This window comes from Terrapene carolina, unplaced genomic scaffold (genome assembly GCF_002925995.2).
Source record: "Terrapene carolina triunguis isolate 2854851 unplaced genomic scaffold, T_m_triunguis-2.0 Scaffold714, whole genome shotgun sequence".
Classification (NCBI taxonomy): Eukaryota; Metazoa; Chordata; order Testudines; family Emydidae; genus Terrapene; species Terrapene triunguis.
Genome location: NW_020665065.1, coordinates 18,004,089 through 18,029,861, shown reverse-complemented (window position 1 = coordinate 18,029,861; position 25,773 = coordinate 18,004,089). Strand labels below are relative to the sequence as shown.

The window sequence follows — 25,773 nt, the reverse complement described above, 5'->3', positions numbered from 1 at the left end:
AGAGGGAGGAGTCTCCTTAGGCTCTCGATGATGGAAGTGAAGTGGATCCATGTGGCACTAATCTTCTTTTTCCTGCTGTCTGTGGCCATGATGGGCTGCTTCCTGTGGCAGTACAGCCTCCCCAAGGAGGAGCCCGGTGAGTATCCAGCAATCAGCCTGCCCACCGTGGGTCTCAGAACCCAGAGGCCCAATGCCATTGACATCAAGAGGTGGTTGTCTGAATCAACTGCAGGGTTGAGCACTACAGTTAGTTGGTTGGACCCAGATACAGCCTTCCCCCTGGCCCCGTGCACTCAGGGCCTGTATTTCATTACACACAACCTAATTATTTGCCCAGTGGGTTCAATGAGATGGAAGGGTCAAACAGGTGTGAATGAGATTCCAAATGAAAAACAAAGATAACCTGCCAGTGATGATAAGAAAGGGTTGCCTCAGGAAGTCAGGTGCTACAATCAGAAGCAGAGTAAGGTGGGGCATGATCAGCCCCCCTGCACCTAGCTGGATTCCCTTATACCTGCTAAAACCACGCTGGAGTAATTTACATCCTAAAGAGGGATCAGAATGTGCATGTAAAGCTGTGGGTAGCTACTTTAATGTACACCTGCGTACCTCCTCCTGCTAGCAGCGTTACCTGCTACTCTTCTCTCCTGGCCCCTTGCCATATGGGTCATGCCAGCTTAGACCCCATAGATTCCTCACACTCGGTTATTGGCAACGGAGTGGGACAGATTCAGAGGCAGCACGTGCAAGGATGTAATTCATACACTGGTAAGTGGATGTAAGGCTAGGGGAGCCCAGGGAGTTACAGAGAGACACTTTGAAGAGGTCAGAAGAAGGTATTACACCAACATAGACTCCTTCTAAACTCATTTGGACTCACCGCTGAGTCTGGATCTCACTTTCTTCTTATGGGGCTGCACTGGCCAGAATCTGCCTGCGGTATCATGGTCATTGGTCCACGATGCTCGCAGCCTGTAGGTTCTGCAGTGACATTTCTCCTCTGCTACACAGCACCATAACACGGCACATACCCACCCCAAAGGGGTAAAAGAAGGGGAAATCACAGGCATTTTCTTTATAGTGTGCAGGGCTGGGGAGCTGTGCTTCAGAAGCTCATTGGAATCAGCTGGGCAAATATTGGCCCCAGGTAGGAGAATTCCCATTTTCATTGGGAAATGAGTGTTCTTCATCTGCACCAAAAATTTAAAATGAGAGAGAAAATTATTGGGCCCCTGATTTCGCCCTGGCATGGCAGATGGTCAGCTGTTTTCTGTGGGTGACCCCATGTGTCCAGTGTGTTCCGTTTTGGAGCTGGTTTGTTTCCTTAGGCATCCAGGTCACTTTCAGGCAGTATTCACAATACTTACTGGCAAAGCTTATTTCGGTTTGCTGCTTCCTTCCCTCCCTATGGAGTCACAGTGCCCTACTTTGGGACACAACCTGGTCCCACTGAACTCAACAGCAAATTCCTACTAACTTCAGTAGGACCAGGATTGAGCCCTGTGTCCACGATGCTCTGCCAGCCGCTGTCACTAGCACCCTCAGTCAAGGATTTCCCTCATGTACTCGGTACCTTGCTGGGGTAGATTTGAAAATGCACCAACAACATGTCATGTGCTGAAATTCTGTGTGAGTCGTAGGTCTGTCAGCCCCCTCCTTTGCTTTACACGAGGCCTCTTCCCAGCTGTGGATGGCAAGCTCTGTAAGGTTCGTGGCCTCATCTGCACTTCTGCATTCTGAGTAATCCTCTCTGTAAAACATGTCCGCAAACCCATCCACTCAACCAGCCTCCTCTCTGGAACTATTTCCAGGCCCATCTGCAATGGAGGTGAGATCAGAAGCAATTCAGATGTGTCCCCGCTATCCAGAACCTGTACCACTGGACCACCCAATCCCAGTCCTGAAGGATGCGCTGGAGAAGGTCTGTGGGGATGGCATGGATGGGAGTGTATATGTCTTAACCTCAGTGACCTGTAGGTGTAGGGAAGAGAGTCTAGGAATGTAGGAAGGAAGAGATCTGGGTTCTTCAGTCTCCTGGGCTGGTCAGAATCAGTGTCATATTCGGACAGGTGACTGTCTCGAGTGCATCCAGGACCAGCTGAACTCTAAGCCCTCCCATAGTCTTGGTTATCCTCTGGATAACACAGTAACAACAACATCCAGTTTGAGGAGCACAACTCCACACTTCACTTTCTGGTGCCTGACTCCTTCACAGGAAAATGAGTGTTTCTCTGTGACTTCAGTGGGAAGCACTTGGATGTGTGGAAAGGTGAGCAGGGCTCTGGGAAAGAAGAGGCAAACTACCAGAAGCTTCTGGAGATTAGTGTGCCCCTCTGATGTAACTCTTATTCCTAATTACATGGATATATAAACACAGGAGTCTCAAGTAGGAGAAGAGGTTATTTTACCTCTGTATTTGGAACAGGTGTCCAATTCTAGTGCCCACAATTCAAGGAGGATGTTGATAAATTGGAGAGGGTTCAGAGAAGAGCCATGAGAATGATTAAACAATTAGAAAACCTGCCTGATAGTGATAAACTCAAGGAGCTCAATCTATTTAGCTTAACAAAGAGAAGATTAAAGGGTGACTTGATTACAAGCTATAAATACCTATGTGGGGAACAAATATTTGAAAATGGGCTCTTGGGTCTGGCAGACAAAGATATAACATGATTCAATGGCTGTAAATTGAAACTAGATAAATTCAGACTGGAAATAAGGTGCAATTTTTCAACAATGAGGATAATTAACCACTGGAATAATTTACTGAGAGTTGTGATGGATCCTCCATCACTGACAATTTTTAAATCCAGACTGGATGTTTTCTAAAAATACCTTCTAATTCAAACAGGAATTAATTCAGGTAAATTCTCTGGTCTGTGCTATACAGGAAGTCTGACTAGATGAACACAGTGGTCCCTTCTGGCCTTCTACTCTATGAATTACACTTCTTGTTCTTAAAATCACCATCTGGCAGGTGTGTTTCCAGTGCGGTCCTGCATGGATTGGTTCTTGGCCTACACTATTTAACATTTTTATCAATTACCTGGAAGAAAACATCATCATCATTGATAAAGTGTGCAGATGATACAAAAATTGAGGGGAGTGGTAAATAATAAAGAGGACAGATTACTGATTCAGAGTGATCCAGATCTCTTGGTAAACTGGTTGTAAGTAAACTATGTGCAATTTAATATGAGTAAATATAAATGTATGCATCTAGGAACAAAGAATGCAGGCCATACTTATAGGATGGGGGACTCTATCCTGGGAAGAATTGAGAGGTTATATTCACTAAGAGATGGGGCTTAGGAAAACATTCCCCCAATGGGATAGATTGTTATAGATTATCTATAATTGTCCATGGCAGACCAGGTGCCAGCTCATTCCAAGGCCCCAGGCTGCACTGAACAATTACAAATTCATAGCTGGGAAACCAGTCTGGCTTATCTGTGTGTTAGTATTATCAGAATAGATATTGGATGTTAAGTTGATAAGAATGTGCTAAGTGTTTAGACTATAAAATGCCTGCAGGATGCTGTATGTATTGATCTCACTTACAATCCCAATAGCCCATGGTATAAAGTTATATTGAGTGTTTGCATTGTAAACCTCTGTATTTGTGTAACTCACCAAACAGTAAAAGAAGCATTAATTAAGGTAAAGTGCTGACCCTGCATACAAGATGGCCCATTGAGGTACTGTGTAACATCAAAGGACAGAGACCCTGTTGATGGCATTCTTAACTCCCTCCAGGAAGGAGAGATCTACAATTTATCCCATCATTTGGGACCCTGGAATGGAGGGGTTTAAAGTCCCTGACAAGGAAAAACTGAATCTCTTTCATCCTGTCTGGACTCTGAGAGGCAAAGATTCCTAAACATAAGCAAAAGAGATCCCCATGCTGCTGGCATTGGTTAGCCCTGAAAGATGTTTTGAATTGACAGATTGCTACAATGCTGTCACCTTTTGAATCACAATCTGAAACTCATTTGTGTTATATGCTTGCTTGCTTGCTTGAACCCCTAAATAACTCTCTTATTTCTTTTTCCCAGTTAATACACAGTTAGTTAGTTTATTACAGGATTGGCTAAAAGTGTTCTCTTTGATGTAAGGTACAAATTGACCTGGGGTAAGTGACTGGTCTCTTGGGACTGGAAGCCACCTGAATATTTTCTGATTTTTGGTGTAAGTGACCCTTTATCACATAGTCCAGCTTGCCTGGCTGGGAAGACAGACTGGAGTGTCCAAGGGGGACTCTCTGTGACTCCATTATAGGACTATTGTAGTACTTTGGAAGCTCACATTTGTTACTGGGTTGGTGAAATCTAATTCTAGAACATACCACCAGTTTGGGGTGTCCGCCCTGCTTTTTGACAGTCTGCTCTGAGGTTGGCACTCTTGGTCATGAGCCACTCCAGACAGTGGCCCGGCCCATTACAGGAATTCTTGCACCTTCCTCTGTAGAATCTGGTATTGGCCAAAATCAGAGAGAGGATATTGAACTGGATGGGCTACTGGTCTGACTGCATGTGGCAATTCTTCTATTCCCTTGAGCTCTTTATTGGGTTGGACATGGCTACATGGGTACCTCTCAGCATTCCTTGTGGAAACTAAATGTAGGGTTGTACTTGGCCAATGGACTTCCACACACTGCTCCCTTGGGATGCTGATGTGCCAATCAAGGCCATATGGGGCTATCATGGGGTAAAACTCAGGTCTCCAGGGAAGTTGATCTCCCCACTGAAGTTGCACGGCTGCCAAGAGTCAGGCATTTCATTGGGTTTTTCATCAGCTCTAGTAATGAATATGGGGGAGGGGTTTGAGTGAGCGCACGGGGAAGGGTTTGGGTGAGCATGGGAGAGGGGTGTGGGCTGAACAAAGGGAAGGGTTTGGGGGTGAGCGCTGTCCTGTGTGATGGAGGCTTTTATCCATAATGATTCCATGTCCTTTACAAAGCTATTGTATGTAAGAGTCCATCACTGAGAATCCCCTCCCTGGGGAGTGCAGTAGCTTCTAACACTGCTCAGCCATGTGCACAGTAGAGCAGAGAGAATCTGGTCAATCCAATTGATACTGCAAGTAAAAAAGAGATTCCAGATTGGAATTTGGGCAAGACACAGGGACTGATCTGCTTGATGTTGTAAAAGTCCCGTGGAATCTTCTAATATCCACAGATGGTCAGGACCTTGGCTTTATGCATCTTCCACCCTACAATATTAGTGTGAGGACTCACATTTCATAGAACCATAGGGATAGACGGTACCGCAAGGGCTATCTTGTCTAACCCCCTGGCAAGTTACAGATTTATTATATCTCAACCATCCAAGACAAGTGACTATCCTTTTGAAAGTTTCCAGTGAAGGAGCTTCCATGACCTCCTGACTCCCGAGGCAGTCTGTTCCATTGTCCTACTGTTCTGACAGTTAGGAAGTTTTTCCCACAGGAACTGAGTTTTATTTTTCCCAGTGGGTGCTTCACCCCTGCTCTGCCTTGAGGCTCTGCCCTGCCCCCAAGGGTCTCCGCCCTCCTGTGAGAGCCTCCCACCAGTGGCCGAAGAGCTGATCGGCAGCCCCTGGGGGTGCTGAGCACCCCTTATTTTTTTCTGTGGGGGCTTGAGCTCCAGATCACCCATGGAGTCGGCGCCTATGGTTTTTCCTGAGATTTTAATTTAAATCTGCTATGCTGTATTTTGAATCCATTGCCTCTTTTTATAGCAGCCTTTTAAGTATTTGAAGACCGCTATCTTATCCCCCCATAATCTCCTCTTTTCCAAACTAAACATACCCAGTTCCTATGGTTTGCATTCCTTCCCTATGATCATCTTTGTCGCTCGCCTCTGGATCTTTTCCAGTTTCTCTACATCCTTTCTATACGTTGGTGTCCAAAATTGCACACGGTACTCCATCTGAGGCCTAACCAGTGCCGAGTAGAGCGATACTATCACCTCCCATGACTTGCATGCTATGCCTCTGTTAATGCAACTTAAAATTGCATTTGCCTTTTTTTTGCAAAAGCAGCGCATTGCTGGCTCATGTTGAGGTTGTGATCCACCACAACTCCCAGATCCTTCTTAGCAGGGCTGCTGCCAAGCCAGTTATCCCCCATTGTGTATTTGTGCATTTAGTTTTTCTTCCCTAAGTGTAGCACCTTACATTTGTCTTTGAATTCCATTTTATTGTCTATAGCCCAGTTCTCCAATTTATCCAGATCCCTCTGAATTTTAGCTCTATCCTCCAAAGTGTTGGCAACCCCCTCAGCTTTTTGTCATCTGCAAACTTGATCAGTGTGCTCTCTAGTCCTACATTCAGGTTATTAACAAAGACGTTAAACAACACCGGATCCAGAACAGATCCCTGTGGAACCCCACTTGAGACCTCCCTCCAATCCGACATCATTCCATTAATAGTTATTCTTTGTTTGCAGTTGCTTAACCAATTATGTATCCACTTAATGGTAGTTCTTCCGAGCCCACGTTTCTCCAGCTTACTTATTAGAATGCCATGTGGGACTGAGTCAAAAGCGTTGCTGAAGTACAAGTATATTATGTCCACCGCATTTCCCCATCCACCAAATCAGCTACCCTGCCAATGAAGGAAATCAGGCTGATTTGGCATGATTTGTTCTTGGCAAATCCATGCTGGCTGCTAGTGATTATGCCTTCATCTGCCAGGTATTCGCAAACTGAATGTTTTATACATTGCTCTAGTAGCGTCCCAGGTATTGAGGTCAGGCTGACTGGTCTGTAGTTCCTGGGCTCCTCCTTTTTCCCATTTTGAAAGATGGGCCCTACGTTTGCCCTTGTCCAGTCTTCTGGGACCTCTCCTGTCATCCACGAGTTTGTAAATATTCTTGCCAGTGGTTCCGAGATTTCTTCAGCTAATTCCTTCAGCACCCTCGGATGAATAGCATCAGACCCTGCTCATTTGAATTCATTCAAAAACATTAAAGAAATGCTGGGATATTCAAAAGCGAAGATTTTGTGAAAAATTCAATTTTCAGAGACCGATCATTAATGAAAAATGCTTTGTTTTAAATATTTTGACTTGTCTTAGGGCAGAACTGTTTGTAGATAAAGGTAATTATCCCTGTTCACTGTGAGTGCATTATTGTATTGATTCATTTCTTGGTTCTACTCTCTGCTCACCTTCAAACTCCTCACCACTTTCTAATCTTCTCCTAGGTGGACATGCTTCTGCGCCATAAAATCCATAGCCCAGGCCTCCCGGCCATGTCTGCCATTGTTATCTACAATGACACTGTGCTCTGGACAGGCAACTTTGGGAAGAAAAATGGCTCTGACCCCTTCTCCGCAATGCCCAATGAGTACACCATTTACAGGTGCGGTTTGCCGGTTTATACAGCAGGAACTGGGTATGGTTTAGCTATTGGGTTAGTGGAAAATTACTGTCACCATGCCCTAATAAACAGCAAGTGGGAGGGATGTATACACTTCATATCCATTCAATTACATAAATACGTTTTGAAATCTTAAAAAAACCCTACTTCTTCCAAATGTGGGGCAATAAGAATGGAACAGCCATCACAGATCCTCCCTCTAATGTGCACCAGGTGCAGTTACAATGAAACGGTCTTGTTTGCAGTGTTATAGGACACGAGAGAAACAAGGTAGGTGAGGAAATACCTTTTATTGGGCCAACCTCTATTGGTGGAAGGGACAACCTTTCGAGAGTCACAGAGCTCTTCCTCAGGTCTGGGAACAGTAATCAAAGTGTCTGAGCTAAATACAGGGTGGGACAGATTGTTAAGCATAAGGGTTTCCCATATGCTGTTAGGAGATCATTTGAAATGAAGGGCTGGCAGCAGTAGGATGTGTTGCAAATTGTTGTAATGAGCCATAAAACCCATGTCTCCGTTAAGTCCATGTTTTTTAGTGTCCAGCAGAAGTCTGATCCATATAGTTGCAGTGAGTCTCTGTTTGGAAGTATTACATTGGCTTTGTAGGAGATTAATATCATTACTAATGTTTATTATAGGCCTGCCTCTGGGCCAACCAAGAATGGGGCTCCTTGTGCCAGGCACTGTCCAAACAGAGTAATAGACAGTCCCTGCCCCAAAGAGCTGTCAATCTAAATAGACCAGACACAGGGTGCGGGAGGGGGTAGAATACACAAACAGAGCGAACGGTGGGATGGCAGAAAATGTCATGTTAGTTCAGGGGTCGGTAACCTTTGGCACACAGCTTGCCAGGGTAAGCACCCTGGCGAGCCGGACCGATTTGTTTACCTGCTGCGTCCGCAGGTTCGGCCGATCGCGGCTCCCACTGGCCGCGGTTCGCCGCTCCAGGCCAATGGGGGCTGTGGGAAGGGTGGCCAGCACATCCCTCGGCCCATGCCACTTCCCGCCGCCCCCATTGGCCTGGAGCGGCGAACCGCGGCCAGTGGGAGCCGTGATTGGCCAAACCTGCGGACGCGGCAGGTAAATAAACCGTCCCATCCCGCCAGGGTGCTTACCCTGGCAAGCCGCGTGCCAAAGGTTGCCGACCCCTGTGTTAGTTTCACAATTTGTTTATTGATTGGGTGGGTGGATTTAGTTTGGAAGGGATCAGTTAAATAAAAGAAAAGGCAGAGGAAGAGCATGAGGGGGGCAGGGCAGGGCAGGGGAGTTGAGGATAAGAGGAGCAGGTGTGGAATGCAGCTACGGCTGTGTCTACACTGTGCACCTTACAACGGCGCGGCTGTGCCGCTACAGCAGTGCCGTTGCAAGGCTCTTTGTCACCAGGAGAGAGCTCCCCTGACGACAAAATAAAACCATCCCCAATGAGGGGCGGTAGCTTCGTCGACGGGAGAACATCTCCCGCTGACGAAGCACTGTCCAAACCAGTGTTTCTCATTGTTAAAACTTTTGTCATTCGGGGGGCGTTTTTTCCCCACCCCTGAGCGACACAAGTTTTAACAATGAAAGTGAAGTGTAGATATAGCCTAAGATGAAGAGATTGTGGGGGAAGGTTGGAGCAAACAGCTAATCAACACAGGGCAGGGTAGAATGTTCTCCAAAAGGCTCCTATCTGCAGTAAGTCCATGTGAAGGGGAGGCACCACCTGGTTCCTAGTGCCCCTAGATTTTGGGGGGTCTCCCCTGCACAGCTCTGGGTCTAGTGAGTTTTGGGGGGAGGGGTACCCCCAGCTGGGCCCCATTTTACCACCCCACCCCCAGTGCTGCAGACTCTATAGTTCAGGCTAGATAACAGCTTCTATTATTTTCCCATCTTAAACACGCTCTCAGCTTACTGAAGCATTTACTGTTTGGGATGAAACTTTCAAGGCTTGGTTTCTGCATGCAGGTGGCTTTTATCTTATTTTTTAAAGTTGGGGCAACATCAACTGTTTCTGAGTTCCATCAGAGTGAAAAGAAATATTTTTCCACTGCAGAAAAACCTAGTCACCATTTTCTGTACAGCACTAGAGCAAGCGATCTAATGCTTGAAACTTGGCCTGTGCATAATCCATACTGAGGGTTAATGCTTTTGCTGACTTGGGGGAAAAATGGGGTTCATTTAGCAAAGTAATGAGTCCTGTATTTGGGAAATGTATCCTGAGCATGCCCAGTAGATGAAGCCAGTATGGACACACCAGGGCCGCCCAGAGGATTCAGGGGGCCTGGGGCAAAGCAATTTCGGGGGCCCCTTCAATAAAAAAAAGTTGCAATACTATAGAATACTATATTCTCATGGGGGCCCCTGCGGGGCCTGGGTCAAATTGCTCCACTTGCCCCCCCCCCCACCCGGGTGGCCCTGGGACATACTCCTTCCCCCAGTGAAGTCAACGAAAGGTTAGTCGTTCTCTTAAATGTGAGCAGAATAGGTCCTAGATCAGGCCCTTCAAAAGAACTGCCCTACACATGGGCATGAAGCAGGGTTTCTTATCGTCGTTGCTCAATTTAAATATTTATAACTTTTGATCTATTCAACTGATTTTCCTCAAACTTGATTCTTTGGTAGATCTTATTAAAACTTAAAGGTCAAGCTAAGTCTGATGAAAATCCCTAGAAATTTTAAAGTTATGAACATTTAAAATCAGTTTGAAACTTTTGCCTTTGTTTTTTGAGCCATTCAAAGCTGCAGCAATTCCGAGCACCCTGAGGCTCTGAAGCACTCCAGCTTTGGATTGAGCTAAACGGAGTTCGGAGGGTCCCAGAAATTGCTGACTTAAAACACTGATAGCGTCAAAATGACTAAACCGCCTTTCTCAAAATGTGGCTGGTTCGGTCAGTCCGTTTAGGGAAGTTATTCACATGTCAATTAATCGCGTCTTAAAATGGGATGATCTGAACTGAAGTCAGCTTGAACCTATTTTGTCTTGAACCCTGTCCGTCCTTGCCTGCTCAGTCTTACCATGAACCCAGCTACCCTTACCCCTCCCTGTTCTTTGCAGTTTAAAGTGCATTTTTACTTCTTATTCAGCGGCTCTGCCCCACTGACCCTGGTGAGCGCACGCAATTGCAAGTAACTCTGTTGACTGCAATGGGGTTCCGTGCACAATCAGGTGCTCACCAACCAGAATAAACATTGCACACCCACGGCAGTGACAAAAATATGTTTTTACCTCTCTGTACTCCTCAAGGGCTCAGGTTCTACCAGCTGTGCAAACCCATTGAAGGCAAAGGGATGGGGAGAACAAGGGTCACTGAGGGCAGAATTTTGTCTGCAGAACCAATATCCCTGAGGATGATGCATGATAAGGGAAGACCACAACTTGACTCACAGGGGTCATTTGCAGCACTAGAAGTTGGAAAATACATCCTTTTACATGTAAACTGAGCGGACTTGATCAGGGCCGGCTCCAGCATTTCTGCCGCCCCAAGCAAAAAAAAAAAAAGCCGCGAGTGGCGGCGGCAGTTCGGCGGCAAGTCCTTCACTCCTAGAGGGAGTGAGGGACCTGCCGCCCCTGAATTGCCGCAGGTGCCGCCCCTCTCCCTTGGCCGCCCCAAGCACCGGCTTGTTAAGCTGGTGCCTGGAGCCGGCCCTGTACTTGATCCTGAGTTGCTGAGATGTAATAAATAGGACACCCACAATGCCATTTTAGACAGTCACTTTTATGAGTAGAACTATCCTTTTAAACCAATCGGTTTAGTAGCTTTAGATCAATTTATGTCACTTCAAGGCCTTTGATCCCTTCAAATGGCAAACACATTTTGGGGAGGGCAGCAATGGAGCTGGAATGTGTGCATGGGTAAGAGGGGCATATGCTTTCTTCAGGATTTTGTAAAATGCGCACATACAACATAAGGGCATAATTGTATAAAGTTCATGCACAGGTATGGAAAGGATTACTTAACCAGCACTACATTGGCTTTAGTGATAACCTGCCCTGTATTTAAGGGGTGTTCTTGATCTGGCAAAGAGACAGCAAACAAAGAGAAGAAATGGTTAGCATGGGAAAAGATTAAACATGAGGTACAGGACAGTTCTATTCTAGGACCAGTGGTGTTTCATGTATTTATTAGTGGTCTGGAAAAAAGTGAGTACTGAGGTGGCAAAATTTCCTGATTATTCAGGTTAAACTAGCCTAGAGAAGACTGTGAGGAGCTTCACAGGGAACTAATCGAGAATCAAGCTAGGTAAATAGGCAATATGACAGATAAAATTCAATGCTGAAAATACAAAGTTATGCATATTTAAGGGAAAATCTGAATTACTCATCCACCTAGAGGCTCTAAATTAACTATCCCAACTCAAGAAGAAGACTTGGGCATAATTATGAAAAGCAGTGTTAAGATGGGTAAGATTAAGGGAAATACGTTGTTTTGTCATATTAGAAAATTCTTACAATTGTTTAGTTGAAAAGCCCTCGTGCCTTTATGCTTTGAAGCAGGGACTTAACCTCAGGGAGATCTCCCTGCTGTTGCCATTAACATTCCCCCAAATTTGGCCCCAGGTATTCGTCTCCTAAAAATTGCAAAAACAACGAGGAGTCCTTGTGGCACCTTAGAGACTAACAAATTTATTTGGGCATAAGCTTTATGGGCTAGAACCCACTTCATCGGATGCATGAAGTGAAAAATACAGGAGCAGGTATAAATATATAAAAGGATGGGGGTTGCTTTACCAAGTGTGAGCTCAGTCTAACGAGATAAATCAATTAACAGCAGGATACCAAGGGAGGAAAAATAACTTTTGAAGTGGTAAGAGAGTGGCCCGTTACTCCCACCTTCTTGTCAACTGTCTGTAACAGTAGGGAGAAATTAGTATGGGGGAAATTAAGTTTAGGTTTTGTAATGACCCAACCACTCCCAGTCTTTATGCAGGGTTAATCTGATGGTATCCAGTTTGCAAATTAATTCCAGGTCTGCAGCTTCACGTTGGAGTCTGGTTTTGAAGTTTTTTTGTTGAAGAATTGCCACTTTTAGGTCTGTTATTGAGTGACCAGAGAGGTTGAAGTGTTCTCCTACTGGTTTTTGAATGTTTTGATTCCCGATGTCAGATTTGTGTCCATTTATACTTTTGAGTAGAGACTGTCCGGTTTGGCCAATGTACATGGCAGAGGGGCATTGCTGGCACATGATGGCATATATCACATTGGTAGATGTGCAGGTGAACGAGCCCCAGATGGTGTGGCTGATGTGGTTAGGTCCTACGATGGTGTCCCTTGAATAGATATGTGGACAGAGTTGTCACCGGGGACTCCTCATTGTTTTTGCTGATACAGACTAACATGGCTACCACTCTGAAACCTAAAAATTGCAAAAGCAGCAAAGAATCCTGTGGCACCTTATAGACTAACAGACGTATTGGAGCGTGAGCTTTCGTGAGTGAATACCCACTTTGTCGGATGCATGTAGTGGAAATTTCCAGAGGCAGGTATAAATATGCAAGCAAGAGTGAGTCAGGCTAGAGATAACGAGGTTAGTTCAATCAGGGAGGATGACGCCCTCTTCTAGCAGTTGAGGTGTGAACACCAAGGGAGGAGAAACTGCTTTTGTAGTTGGCTAGCCATTCACAGTCTTTGTTTAATCCTGAGCTGATGGTGTCAAATTTGCAGATGAACTGAAGCTCACCAGTTTCTCTTTGAAGTCTGGTCCTCTCCCTTGGCCTTGGGCTGCTGCCATGAGAGAGGGCTGGGGGAGTCCTCTCTCCCCGCCGCAGCCTCAGGGCAGCCTGCACCCCAAGTACTTCATCCCCAGCCCACCCCAGAGCTTTCACCCCCCAGCTGGAATCCTCATCCCCTGCACCCCAACCCTCTGCCCCAGCCCTGAGCCCCCTCCCACACTCTGAATCCCTTGGCCACACCCCTGCCACACATCACCTCCATATTGGTGCACATAACAAAATTCATTCCGCACACGGATGTAAAAAATTAGAGGGAATGTAGCTTGGCCTATGGACTAGTTAATGCTGGACTAGCAGCTGGTGGTGAAGCCATGTAACCGTTTGTCCCACGACAGGATTGCCAGCATCTCCAAGATCTTCCCCACTATCATGCTCTACAAACTGTGGGAGGAAGGGAAGGTGACCTCTCTGGATGACCCTTTGGAACGCTATGCCCAGAGCTTCATTATTAAAAATCCTCTGGGGCGACTCAAGGAATCTGAACAAAGATACACAGCGGATGGACTGATCTTCCTGGAGAAGGGGTCGCTGCCCCTCAAGCCATCGCCTGTTACACTGCGCAGGATGGCTAGCCAGCTCTCAGGTGAGAGAACCCCACTTCCAGTTCTTCAATCCTCACTACATTCTCCTGCTTGACTCCGTGCATCAACATACCAATTAAAACAGCAAAACTCCCTGTCCCCAGTGAGAACGGTCACGGCAATGCAAAAACCTGTCTGTGTGTTTGTCAGGCAGTGCAAACAGCCCCTCCTGGTGTGAACCAGGATCCTCCAGCCGCTCCAACAGGCGAGCCAAAAGGGAGCCTCTCTCCAGCCCAGCTCCTGGGAGGTGCACTGAGTCGGTCTGTTGTCTGGGATATGCCTCCCACTGACTGAGCTGGTAGAAGCTATGATGAGTAGGTCTTCCCCTGGCTAAGCCAGTAGGAGCTGCTGTTTCCTGTCAGAATCATTTTTCTTTGTAATTCAGGCTCCTGCCAGGGCCGGCTCCAGGTTTTCTGCTGCTCCACTCTTCGGCGGCAATTCGGCGGCAGGTCCTTCGCTCGGAGAGGGAATGAAGGACCCGCCGCCGAAGACCCGGATGTGCCGCCCCAATAGCGGCCGGAGTGCCGCTCCTTGGTATTGGCCGCCCCAAGCACCTGCTTCTTTAGCTGGTGGCTGGAGCCGGCCCTGGCTCCTGCATTGAAATCAGGGATGAAATGTGAGGCAGCTTCTACTCACCACAGTTTCGCCCCAGCCCAGAGTGCTGTCACTGTCTGAGAGGCGGAGTTGGGAGGCAGAGAATTGCTAAGCGTTGTTTGTTTTGAAGGGATATAGCTTCTATAATCGAAAGGTTAGCAGTGCACCCTCCTGATCTGGGATTCCTGAACTATTAATAGCCTGGTATTTGATGTCAGGGGACGGCTCTTAATCTGCTGTTTCTCTTATCAATGAGTAACTTCCATACTAAAGTAGCTGTAGATGGCAGGGCCTGATGTAATCTGGAAATCCCTCAAAAGGTACAGCTATTAATGCCTGCTGTTAGCTGGCATCAAGTGCCCTGCTTTGACACTCCTTTAGAAGCGTGCAGATTCCATTATTAACCCAGAAGCAGGTAATCTTGGCATCAGCAGGCAGGGATTTGCCTTTGCTTTCATTGCACTTCCTGTAAAATGGGGATAATGATGCTAGCACACCTTGTAAGGTGCTTTAAAACTGAGGGATGAAAAGCACCTTACAGAGTAAACCCAACACATGTTATGCATGTTTTTATTGTCAGCAAGGTGTGGTTAGCGGCATACACCGTCCCAGTCTAGTAATTAGGGAAGGAAGATTTTTAAAAGTGAATCCAATATCAAATGCAATGTTATAGTTGCACAGTTAAACCCCCAAAGTCAGGAAATGCAAAAGTTAAGATTTTAATAGCAACGTTAATGCTGCAGTATTGCACATGATGTATATCTTAGCGGTGGCTTTTTACAGCATAAACAGTAATATACAATGCAGCCTCACTACCCTGCACTTCTCTGATCTGCACGCTGTAAAATCCACTCACACCTCTGAGCAGAGATAGTGCTAGAGCAAAGTGCTAGGTTGCTAAGATTTTGTTATATTGAAATGTACTTATGTATTTATTATAATATGAAATGCTGTTATAAATAATTATGACTACACTTGTTGGCTCAATTAACAAAGTGTGTTGCATAAAGCAATGACCTTGCTTTTTTCGGTTATGCTTGTTCACTTCCTAATTTGCAGATTGCAGTACCTTACTATGAACCTCCCAGGCTCTACTGTATCAGCCCCTGACTCTACAAGGGATTGAGCATTGCCTGTTTGGTGCTAGGGTTGCCAATTTTCTAGTTGAAGAAAACCAAACACTCTTGCCCCGCCCCCTGCCCCACCCCTTTTCTGAGACCATGCCCCCACTCACTCCATCCCCCTCCCTCAGTTGCTTGCTCTCCCCCACCCCCGCTCACTCGCTCTTTTTCCCCGGGGGGGGGGGGGGGTGGGGGGGGGGGGGGCGGAGTGGTGGCGGAAATGAGGGGTTTGGGGTGTAGGAGAGGGCTGTAGGCTGGAGCAGGGGTGCAGGTTCCAGCTGGGGGTGCAGGCTCTGGGGTGGAGCCAGAGATGAGCGGTTTGGGGTGCAGGAGAGGGCTCCAGGCTGGGGCAGGGAGTTGGGGTGTGGGAGGGGGTGCAGGCTCCGGTGTGGGGCCAGAAATGAGGGGTTCAGGGTGCAGGAGAGAGATCCAGGCTGGGGCAGCAAGTTGGGGTGCATGGGGGTGAGGACTCCGGCTGGGGGTGCAGGCTCTGGGGTGGGGTCAGGGTTTGGGGTGCAGGAGGGGGCTCCGGGCTGGGGCAGGGGGTTGGGATTCAGGAGGGGGTGAAGACTCCAGGCAGCACTTACCTCAGGAGGCTCCCAGGAAGCTGCCGGCATCTCCTTACGGCTCCTCAGCGGAGGCGCGACCATGTGGCTCTCTGTGCTGACTGCACCTGCAGGCACCACCACCTCAGCTCCCATTGGCTGCGGTTCCTGACCAATGGGAGCAGCTGAGCTGGTGCTGGGGGAGGGGGCAGCGCACAGAGCCCCAGTGACCATCCCTCCGCCTAGGAGCCAGAGGGAGATGCCGGCAGCTTCCCGGGAGTCGTGTGGAGCTGGGCAGGGAGCCTGCCTGCGCCGCCGACCAGACTTTTAACGGCCCGGTCAGCTGAGTGCCTTTACTCCCACTGAAGCAAATGAGAGATGAGGGCATTCAGTGTCTCTCAGAAGGTTCCCAGTATGTTGTAGGATCAGGTCATTAAGTTGCACAGGAATAGAAAATATTTAACTATGCAAGTCAGCTATTGTAGCAGCAGCTCCCTGGCTTGCATGAGAAATCATGGGCCTCAACCCAGACCTACAGAGCCCCGTGCAGGCCTCAGACCACAGCCACCACCCAGCAGCTCACTTGAGTGAGGGGAAAAGGGGGGCAGTGATGCTCTAGCTTGCAAAAGGCCCCACCCACAAAGCTCCTGGTTGAGTGAGCCATCCAGTCCCACCGATTGGCTGGGAAGCTCTACTTAAACCAGAAAAAAGACACAGAAAGTTGTATGATCAACTAGAGGGATCCTTGACTGGCTGTGAGTATGGTCTCTGCCTCCTTGCCTGAGCCCTGCCTTCCTGCTTGTTCCTGGTCTCCTTATCCCAGGCCCCTGTCTGTTCCCGGTTCCTGCTTTCCTGCCTCACTCCATGTCCCTGTTTCTAAAGCCTACCCCGACTCTGTCTCCGCCTCTGACCTTTGGCTTGGCTCCTGACTCTGACCCTGGCTTCAGTTCCAAGCTCCTGACTCCTACCCAGGGGTAGGCAACCTATGGCACGTGTGCCAAAGGCGGCACGCGAGCTGGTTTTCAGTGGCACTCACACTGCCCGGGTCCTGGCCACTGGTCTGGGGGGCTCTGCATTTTAATTGAATTTTAAATGAAGCTTCTTAAACATTTTAAAAACCTTATTTACTTTACATACAACAATAGTTTAGTTATATATTATAGACTTATAGAATGAGACCTTTTAAAAACCTTAAAATGTATGACTGGCACGCCAAACCTTAAATTAGAGTGAATAAATGAAGACTCGGCACACCACTTCTGAAAGGTTGCTGACCCCTGCTCTAACCATTAGGCGTGACTGCCTCCACCCTGATCCCTACAGCCTGCCCAACTGCCCCGGTTAGGATAGATAGGGAACTCGTGCATTGATCGAACAAAGAGGGAGGGGCTTCATTACACTTTGCCCACATTTTATGGCCTTTTTTATACATGTCAGATGAGGATCACAGTGGTCCCTTCTGGATTAACAATCTATGACTCCTGGCAAGTGCTCACTGACCTTGATGCAAACAAAGTAATTTTTCTATTGCTTTTACCCTCTCGGTCACAAGTCCCCCCCCCTCCCCCCCAAACCATGCTCAGGCCCTAGACCGCTGAGGATTCTGCGCATGACAAGTTCCAGGTTACACTTCCGGATCCTCAGTTTGTGTAAATCATCTCAATGAAGTCACTGCAGCTATGACGTTTTGCTGAGAATTTGGCCTCAGGGTGTTGTTTAATGGAGCCCTGTTCTGAAAAGTGTGGTTAAAATGTATTTTATTTCCAGTGGGAAAAGTGAACCGTTTTCACTCTCCTACAACTCAAAAAAAAATCTGGAGGAATTTAGCACAAACTGAAACAAAACATCACTTTGGGACAGAAACCAGTTTGGAAAATGTCAGCAAAATGGATGTTCCTGACATTTATAAATAAATGACAACTGGGGATGTAATGGAAACTGCAGGAGCAGTTGTCCCTGGGTCAGATTTGCACGAGCTACTAAGCTAATGGATCCATGTTCACTTGAAAGCTCAGGCTGGGATCTATTGAGCCCTTTCAATCAGTCTTTCCTTCCAAAAGGCTCTTGCATATGCCTGGATCCAGCTAGGGTGTTATAATTCTTCAAGACATTTTACTAAAAGGAAGCAGAACAAGTCTGGCAGAAAAGTGTGGGTCAGCTCTTACCTTATTACCGAATGATTCGCCTGTCCCTGGTATAGCTCTCTACATTGTACTGTACTGAAGTCCCTGGGTCAGACTGGCAGAGATCCTGGGGGGTGGGGGTTGCCTTCCTCTGCAGTCTGGGGCAGGTTTAAACTAGTGTAAATGGTGAATTCTCTGTAATTTGAAGTCTTTAAATCATGATTTGAGGACGTCAGTAACTCAGCCAGAGGTTATGGGTCAATTACAGGAGTGAGTGGGCGACGTTCTATGGCCTGTGATGTGCAGGAGGTCGGACTAGATGATCATGATGGTCCCTTCTGGCCGTAAAGTCTATGGGTCTATGAGTAGTAGCACATTTGCTGTGTCTTTGGTAGAGAGTGTAATTAATCATTGCTGTTTTCCTTTGTCTTTGACGCTCCCATTTTGGCTCATTATTGAGCAGACTCAACGAGTGAATCTTGATGTTATCCTAACAAAAACCAATATTTGTCTCTTGCTGTTTTATGTCCTCTTCTTCCCATGGCACAGGGCTGCCCAGGAGGCTGCGGTCCACCAGTCTGCTGTGGAGAGGAAGCACGCAAGATGCCCTCGCTCTCCTGAAGGATGATGTTCTGGTAGTTGATCCAGGAACCAGGTCAGGTGTATGCACGACTTACACTTCTCTTGGCTAATATCTGGCGACTATCGCAATGCTTAACTGCTAAGGAGTCAGAACCAAAGCTGCAAGGGGTGCAGACAGTTCCTTCCTGTTACAGTACAGTGCCTGCAATCCTCGCTCTCCTTTAACATGCATCATTCACTCAGGTACCGTTAGATACAGAGAGAGAAGACAAAGTGGAACGGTTTGGAAGTCAGCATTAGCAACTAGTGGCAACACAGCCAGAAGGGACGCAAGGCCATTCTGCCACATTAACCCCAGGTCCCATGGCTGATCTGTGTCTGGTAGAATAGGACAGGACAGAATTTACATCTGCAGTGGAGAAGGCACAGGCTGAGGTCTTGGTGATCCATTCCAGAAAAGAATCCAGTTGTCAGGTAAAGAAAGTACAAGAAAATCAACACATTGTCAATAATTCTATAAATGTCCATTGCAACAAAAAACCCTGTTACAAGACCGTTACCTGGGTTTGCAAAGTCAAGCATTTAACAGTTAGAAAATGCCAAAAATTAAGGTGCCTGATAATAGAGAACTCATCAATCTAAGAGACAAAGGCAGAACAGGATCCAATGGCTGGAAGCTGACAGTAGACACATTCAAACTCAAACTTTGCATATTTTTAGTGAGGGTAATTAATCATTGGAACAACTTGCCTAGGGACCTGGCGGAGTCTCCATTACACGGAGTCTTTACATGCAGAGTGGATACTGTTTCTAAACGCTCTGCTGTAGCTCCACCTGAAGTTATGGGATTAGTTCAGGAAACTCTGGGTGAAATCCTGGCCAGGCAGTCAGACTACATGAGCATAATGGTTACTTATGGCCTGCAGATGTGTTAACCTGTCTCACTCGTCACTGAGGTAGATGTGTGCCTCCGGGATCACATGCTGGTCTCTGAGCACTTTGGTACTTCAGATGTCAAAATTATTTTGATTTTTTTCCCTTGTTCATACGTGCCCATAGCATTCTGAAAAGTTAATCTTTTCACAGGAACATTTCCTGTCTTCGCATCCATGCAATGGTAACATTTTTCTGGGAACTTTGAACAGAATATTTTCAGCCACTTTTGTGACATTAGTGTAGGGAGGAAAAAAAAAATTTTCCTGTTGTTTAAAACGATTATCATGCTTTTATTTCCAGTTAGTTCAAAAATGGCTGAGCTTGGTGTGTATGAAGTGCCCATGGAGAACTATGGCCATGCCCAAGCGTGGAAATAAAACCTGATTATAAATTACAACATTATGACTGGTGGAAAACATTCTAGAAAGACAAAGTGTGCCCATGTGTGTTTCTGAAGTGCGAATTTCTGTTTTATGTCAATAGACGCCATTCGAGCTTAAGACTTTTAAAACAGCTTATGGACTTACAGGACTCACGCACTTACGCTTCCTTAAGGACTTAACATTGCTGTGATGCTGACTTGCAGACTCAAAGCAATTTAAGTGCTTTTGCCACCTTAAGGTGGTTTAAATGCTTGTGCCATGTTAAGTCTGCAAAGCAGCTTAGCTGGGACTTTTATGGCCTGCTCCTGAGAGACATGGCACATTTTTGCATCTACAGGCCTTCAGCCCAAACCTTCCTTTTAAAAAAAAAAAAAAGTGAAGATAAATTAAGTGCAGAAAACTCAATGCACTGTCTGCTGAACAACTAATAACAAGGTAGGAAATGCAGAATTAACTGTTCTTGCAGTGATGTCTTTTGGCATGTATTGGGTGTAGTATTTCCAGTCTCTCTTGCTAAATGTGGACTGTGATATCTACAGGTCACACATCGAGAGATATTTTTTTCTAAAAGACATGCTCTAGGAATTTTGGGGGGGACGTTCTCTGGCTTGTGTTATACAGCAGACCAGATCACAGTGGCACTTTCTGGCCTTGGAATCTATGACTATTTGAATCACTGTGGCTAAGTTAATGCTGCTGTAGGAATCTTCCATTCTACATTTCCTGACTTACCAGCAATTCAGAATGGCAAAACCTCTGCTCCTCTTTCTTTCTTCCTCCTTTCTGCGCTCAATCTGCCTGCCCTTGATCCCTCTGAAAGTTTAAGGTGGTTTCAGGGCACAAGAGAGTAGGGTTTGGAAATATCTTTTCTTAGTTCCCATTAGCACATGATCAGACCACATCACAATCTGCCTGTGGCTTTTATAGAATGCCTAATGCTGTGGAATCTCTGGAGGTCAGGGTTGTTGCTGTCATGCTGTCCGGAGTGGCTCTGGACCATGAGTGCCAACCTCAGAGCAGACTGTCAAAACCAGGGCGGACACCCCAAACTGGTGGTATGTTCTAGAATTAGATTTCACCAACCCAGTAACAAATGTGAACTCCCAAAGTACTACAACAGACTTACAATGGAGTCACAGACAGTCCCCTTGGACACTCCAGTCTATCTTGCCAGCCAGGCAAGCTGGACTATGTGATAAAGGGTCACTTACACCAAAAATCACAAAATATTCAGGTTGCTTCCAGTCCCAAGAGACCAGTCACTTACCCCAGGTCAATTTGTACCTTAAATCTTACATCAAAGACAAGACTTTTAGCCAATTCTATAGTAAAATTACTAAAGGTTTGTTAGGTAAAAAAAGGAATGAGAGTTATTGAGAGGTTAAAGCAGGTAAAAACACATGTACATGTGAGTCAGTCTATAACTTCAAATGGTAGCAGAGATGTAGTAATATGCCAGTTTCCCAAAAGTCTTTAAGGACTACCAGCATAACTCTGGGGACCTCCATCTTCCCATTCAGTTATTCTGCCCTGTTAGAATCCAAACAGTCCAGAGATGAAGAATTTTTCCTTGTGTCTATATTTATAGCTTCTTCTCACAGAAACCAAGCTGACAGCAGCAGTTCCCACACATGTTCCTTCTTCATAGGACAAGGGGAGAGGAGAACAAAGTCTTTGATCCTTGATCTCACACGACTCATTTGTGTTTAATGAACAGGATTTAATATCTTCTTGTAAAACACCATCATTTGCATTACACCAGGCGTCTTTCTCATTTGATGGATTACTTAGTTACAGAGGTACACCTCTACCCTGATATAATGCTGTCCTCGGGAGCCAAAAAATCTTACCGCATTATAGGTGAAACCGCGTTATATCGAATTTGCTTTGATCCACCGGAGTGTGCAGCCCCGCTCCCCCAGAGCGCTGCTTTACCGCATTATATCCAAATTCGTGTTATATCGGGTCACGTTATATCGAGGTAGAGGTGTACATACAATGCAAATGTTTGCTGTTACATTATAACATGAGGCATAGTTGAGTGAGAACAATACATGCAGCATCCTACACACATTTTATAAAACACTAAACACATTCTTATCAACTTAACATCTAAAATATAGTTTGCTGATGCTGACACACGTAAGCAAGACTGGTTTCCAGCCATGCATTTGTGAGAGATCAGTAAGGCCTGGGGCCTTGGCATAAGCGGGCACCTGAACTGCCAGCGTCAGTTACAACCATGTTCGGAGATGACACTGATTTGCATTTCTTTCTCGTTTCAGGTGCCATTACAGTAATTTGGCCTTCTCTCTGATGGCCCACGTGTTGGCAGAACATGCCGCCGAAGGGGAGTACCAGCGGTGGGTCTCAGAGAATATCCTGGACCGCTTGGGCATGGAGGACACTGGCTTTGATATCACACCCCCAATCCGTTCCCAAATGGCCGTCGGGTTCTATAGCAGTGGGCAGCCGGCCCCCCTTTATGACTTGGGCTGGTACAGGCCATCTGGCCAGATGTACTCCACAGCTGCTGACCTTGCCAAGCTGGCAATGGTCTTCCTAGGCACCTACCACCGGCGCCTTTTGGAGCCGGACACGGTGAAGACGATGCTGACGCCCCTTTTTAAGTGCTCCAGTGAATACTTTGCCAACAAGACCGGCACACCCTGGGAGATCAATGAGCAGCTGGGCTATGATATCATCAGGAAGGATGGCGACCTCGATGGCTACTCAGCCACCTTCTCCCTTGTCCCCAAGCTCCGCTTAAGCTTCATAGTGCTAATGGCAGGGCCTAGGCCCCAAGGGGGAGATATTGTGACTCAGACATATGAGTACCTTATCCCTGCCATGGAGACAGCGTTCCGGGAGGCAGAGAAAAGCCTGAGCCCTCCCCCAAATCCCACCCCTTATGTTGGCTATTACACTTACTCCAACCTGACCTTCTATGAGATTAAAGTTGGGCCCACTGGGGTTCTGGTCATGCAACAGTTTGGACCCCATATTGAAGAGCTGATCCCTGAAAACTACCGGACAATCAAGCTCCACCACCTGGAAGACCGAGTCTTCCAGGTGGTTTTTGACAAGGAGTTCCCATGCATTCTGCAGCTGGGCTCTGCCTCCGTCTCACTGGAGACCCAGGATGGGCAGCTCTTTAATTTCTATCCTTTTGACCGCAAGGGTTTGTCTCCCGGCTTTGACGCCCCGGGACTAAACACGTACAATGTGGTGCGCATCCATCGCAAGCCCGTGTTCTACAGCTAACTGCCCTGGCTCCTGCGTGACCATGTGTGGAAGTTGGCTTCTGTTCTGTGTGTCCCCGACTCGCCTGCCCCCAAGGCTTTGGGGATGTAGCTTAAAAGGGAACGATGCTGGCAAACTGACTGTTCCATCCAACAAAAACGCTCTCTTCTGAAATGACTGCCATGGTTTGTGTCCCCTTGGCATTGCAGGGTTGTGCTGGCAGCTGGGGCAGCCTGTAGAAACTACATGCTGGATATGTTGGATGTCTGGGATATGGACTCCACTGCATACTTCCCAGCACTTAAATCTTCCAGTGCTAAAGCTGCCCATTTGGCCACCATCACAAAGCGTGACTGGCTTCAATGGACCATTGGGAATCTCCTGTGCTTTTGTGCCAGTCTATTCTGGTATCCAAGGGTTTTTCAGGCAGCTATCCTCTTCAGCAGCCCAGCTACTAGGATCAAACGGCCTTGCCCATTCGGGCTTGCCATAATCTGACATCCTAGACCACTTTGTAACATCTAAGAGAGAGTGGGGTCCATCTCTTCCATATGGCTGAGTGGGGTACAGCAAGCAACCTGCATCTGTGTGAGTGGTAGGGAGCCATGTCGTTTCACTATGGCTGTGTGGGTCCACAAAGGAAATCGTAGTGTTTAGATACAGAAGGTCAAAGACGATTAGATTGGTTGGTGCTGAAGTACTATAGTGACGAGCTATATGAGTACCTAGATAAGTAGATGTACTCTGAGTGCATGTAGATATGGGAGTGTGTGCGCACACTTGTAAAAAGTTGGTTTCAGAGCTGTGTCTCTAGGTAGATGTCTGTGTGTAGGGGTCATGAGTAGGAATGCATGGATGTGTGTGTGTTGTGGGCATTGGTGTGTGCGCTGTAGCCGGCGTGCCTCCCTGTGGGGGTTTGTAGTTGTGAGTACTGTGTGTTTTGTCCTGTGTTGTGGCTCAGGTGTGAGTGTAGATCCCTGTGTGCGAATTGTGAGCAGAGACTGAGCTATGTCGGGACTGTGGCTCCAATGGGCTCTAACCTTTCCCAGTTTCCCATGTGTGGCTGGATGAGGAATTAGCTAGAACACAGATGGAAGACACATGATAGGACACTAGCCTGGAACTTGATCCCTTTAAATTAGGGCCACCTTCAAGTACCTTGTAATGCCACTGATGCATTTGCCTTCTTCCTTGTACCCACCTGGCTGCCTAGGCAGGGAGGACAGATGACACACAAGTTGCTATGTTAAGGCATTTGCTTTTATCCCCCTCCTGGGGGGAGCTGGCAGTGATGGCAAAACATCGTATCAGTGCCAGGGGAGCAGAGGCTGTAGGAACATGACCATCAGCAGAGGAAGGACTCCAGCTGACAGAGACCTTGGGCTGAGGGCAGCATCACTGCTTACAGCCCTGCCTGGAGCCTGAGTTCAAACCCATCAGAGGGCTGGAGCTAGATAAATGTTACCATTGTGATTAATCAACCTCACTGCTGAGTGCTGGCTCAGACTTGGCATGGGCTGTATAGTCCTGAAATACTTGGCTGTGGTGCCAGGCATGGTAAGTAAATCTTCTCAGTTCAAGGACTTTTCGGCAGTGCATGTTCTCTCGAACCTGCCCTGGTCTCTTGTGGCCAGTTAATTTCCTCCACTTGGTCATAAGCCCTTGTTGGCAGCCAGAAGTGACTGCAAGGTGGTGTTCTTCTGTTCATTCTTGCAGGATTTAGGAGACCCTGGCTCATCCTCGGGAGTTGTCAGAAGTGGAAGACGTGGATCTTGTCCTCTCTGCCTCTCTTCCTGTTCCCCTGTCTCTCTCCTGTCCATCCTTCCCATCTTCAAGTTCACTGGGAAAAGAGGATATGAACAGAGCCTAGAAATCTGTGATTTACCCCCTCTCCACCTCCCTTGTTCTCCTCCATCTAAGCTCACCATTAAACATAGGATATGATGTAAGGACTGCCCCACTGCTTCATCCGATCCCTGGAGTCACAGTTGTTGCTGCAGTGCAGTCTTGGTCCCCAGTGGTGTTCTCTGTAGGCGATCACCGCTCACACCTTGTGCATCTTCCCATGTTCAGATATTTACACTGTGCAATAAGAATCCTATTAAACCCTGTCTAAATTCTGACTGCTTCTGTGAGTGATGGTGCCTGGAACACATGGCTGCAGACAGTGACTATGGACTGAGACTGTGTGTGTATATACAACTGACCGCAATGCTCCTCTAGACACTTTCTGCAAAATGCAGCTTTTGGGATTTTGAGCTCATGGCAAATTCTCTTATGCTGACCTTAAACCACAGAACCAGCTGTCTGGTTCGGTGGCTGGAACTTCTCTGGTCCTAGTGTACAAGGGGTTAATCCTCACTCACCTTCCATTTCTTCTAGCACTGGGGGAAGGGCACAATGTACGTGGGTTGCTTAGGAGAAGGGGTAGGATGCCTTTGGGAAAATGGGGCTCTGCATCCAGAGGCCAAAGGTCAGGGCTGAGCCCCCCGAGCTGGGCAGTGTCTGTTATGTCAAAATGTTTTACTTTCCTGTTAACATTGACCCCCAAGGAGAAGCCCTTGTTGACAGTGAGCATTTTTATTTTCTACTGAGTC

The 25,773-nt window shown here is 47.0% G+C and overlaps 1 protein-coding gene across 1 annotated transcript; it reads left to right on the top strand.

Moving 5' to 3' along the window:
* On the top strand, nucleotides 1-23,197 carry LACTBL1 (lactamase beta like 1). Its single transcript, XM_026659932.1, has 6 exons — nucleotides 1-136; nucleotides 1,812-1,921; nucleotides 7,184-7,341; nucleotides 13,404-13,651; nucleotides 18,582-18,687; nucleotides 22,219-23,197. Exons 1-6 carry the CDS (start codon nucleotides 28-30, stop codon nucleotides 23,195-23,197), a joined length of 1,710 nt encoding a protein of 569 aa, XP_026515717.1. The 5' UTR covers nucleotides 1-27.
* The last annotated feature ends 2,576 nt before the right edge of the window (nucleotides 23,198-25,773 follow it).

Bases quoted from the DNA above. Each gene is read 5' to 3' on its own strand.
- LACTBL1 (XM_026659932.1), top strand. From the start codon at position 28: ATGATGGAAGTGAAGTGGATCCATGTGGCACTAATCTTCTTTTTCCTG. The intron at 137-1,811 runs GTGAGTATCCAG...AACTATTTCCAG, and splicing joins CCTCCCCAAGGAGGAGCCCG to GCCCATCTGCAATGGAGGTG. The intron at 18,688-22,218 runs GTCAGGTGTATG...TTCTCGTTTCAG, and splicing joins GTAGTTGATCCAGGAACCAG to GTGCCATTACAGTAATTTGG.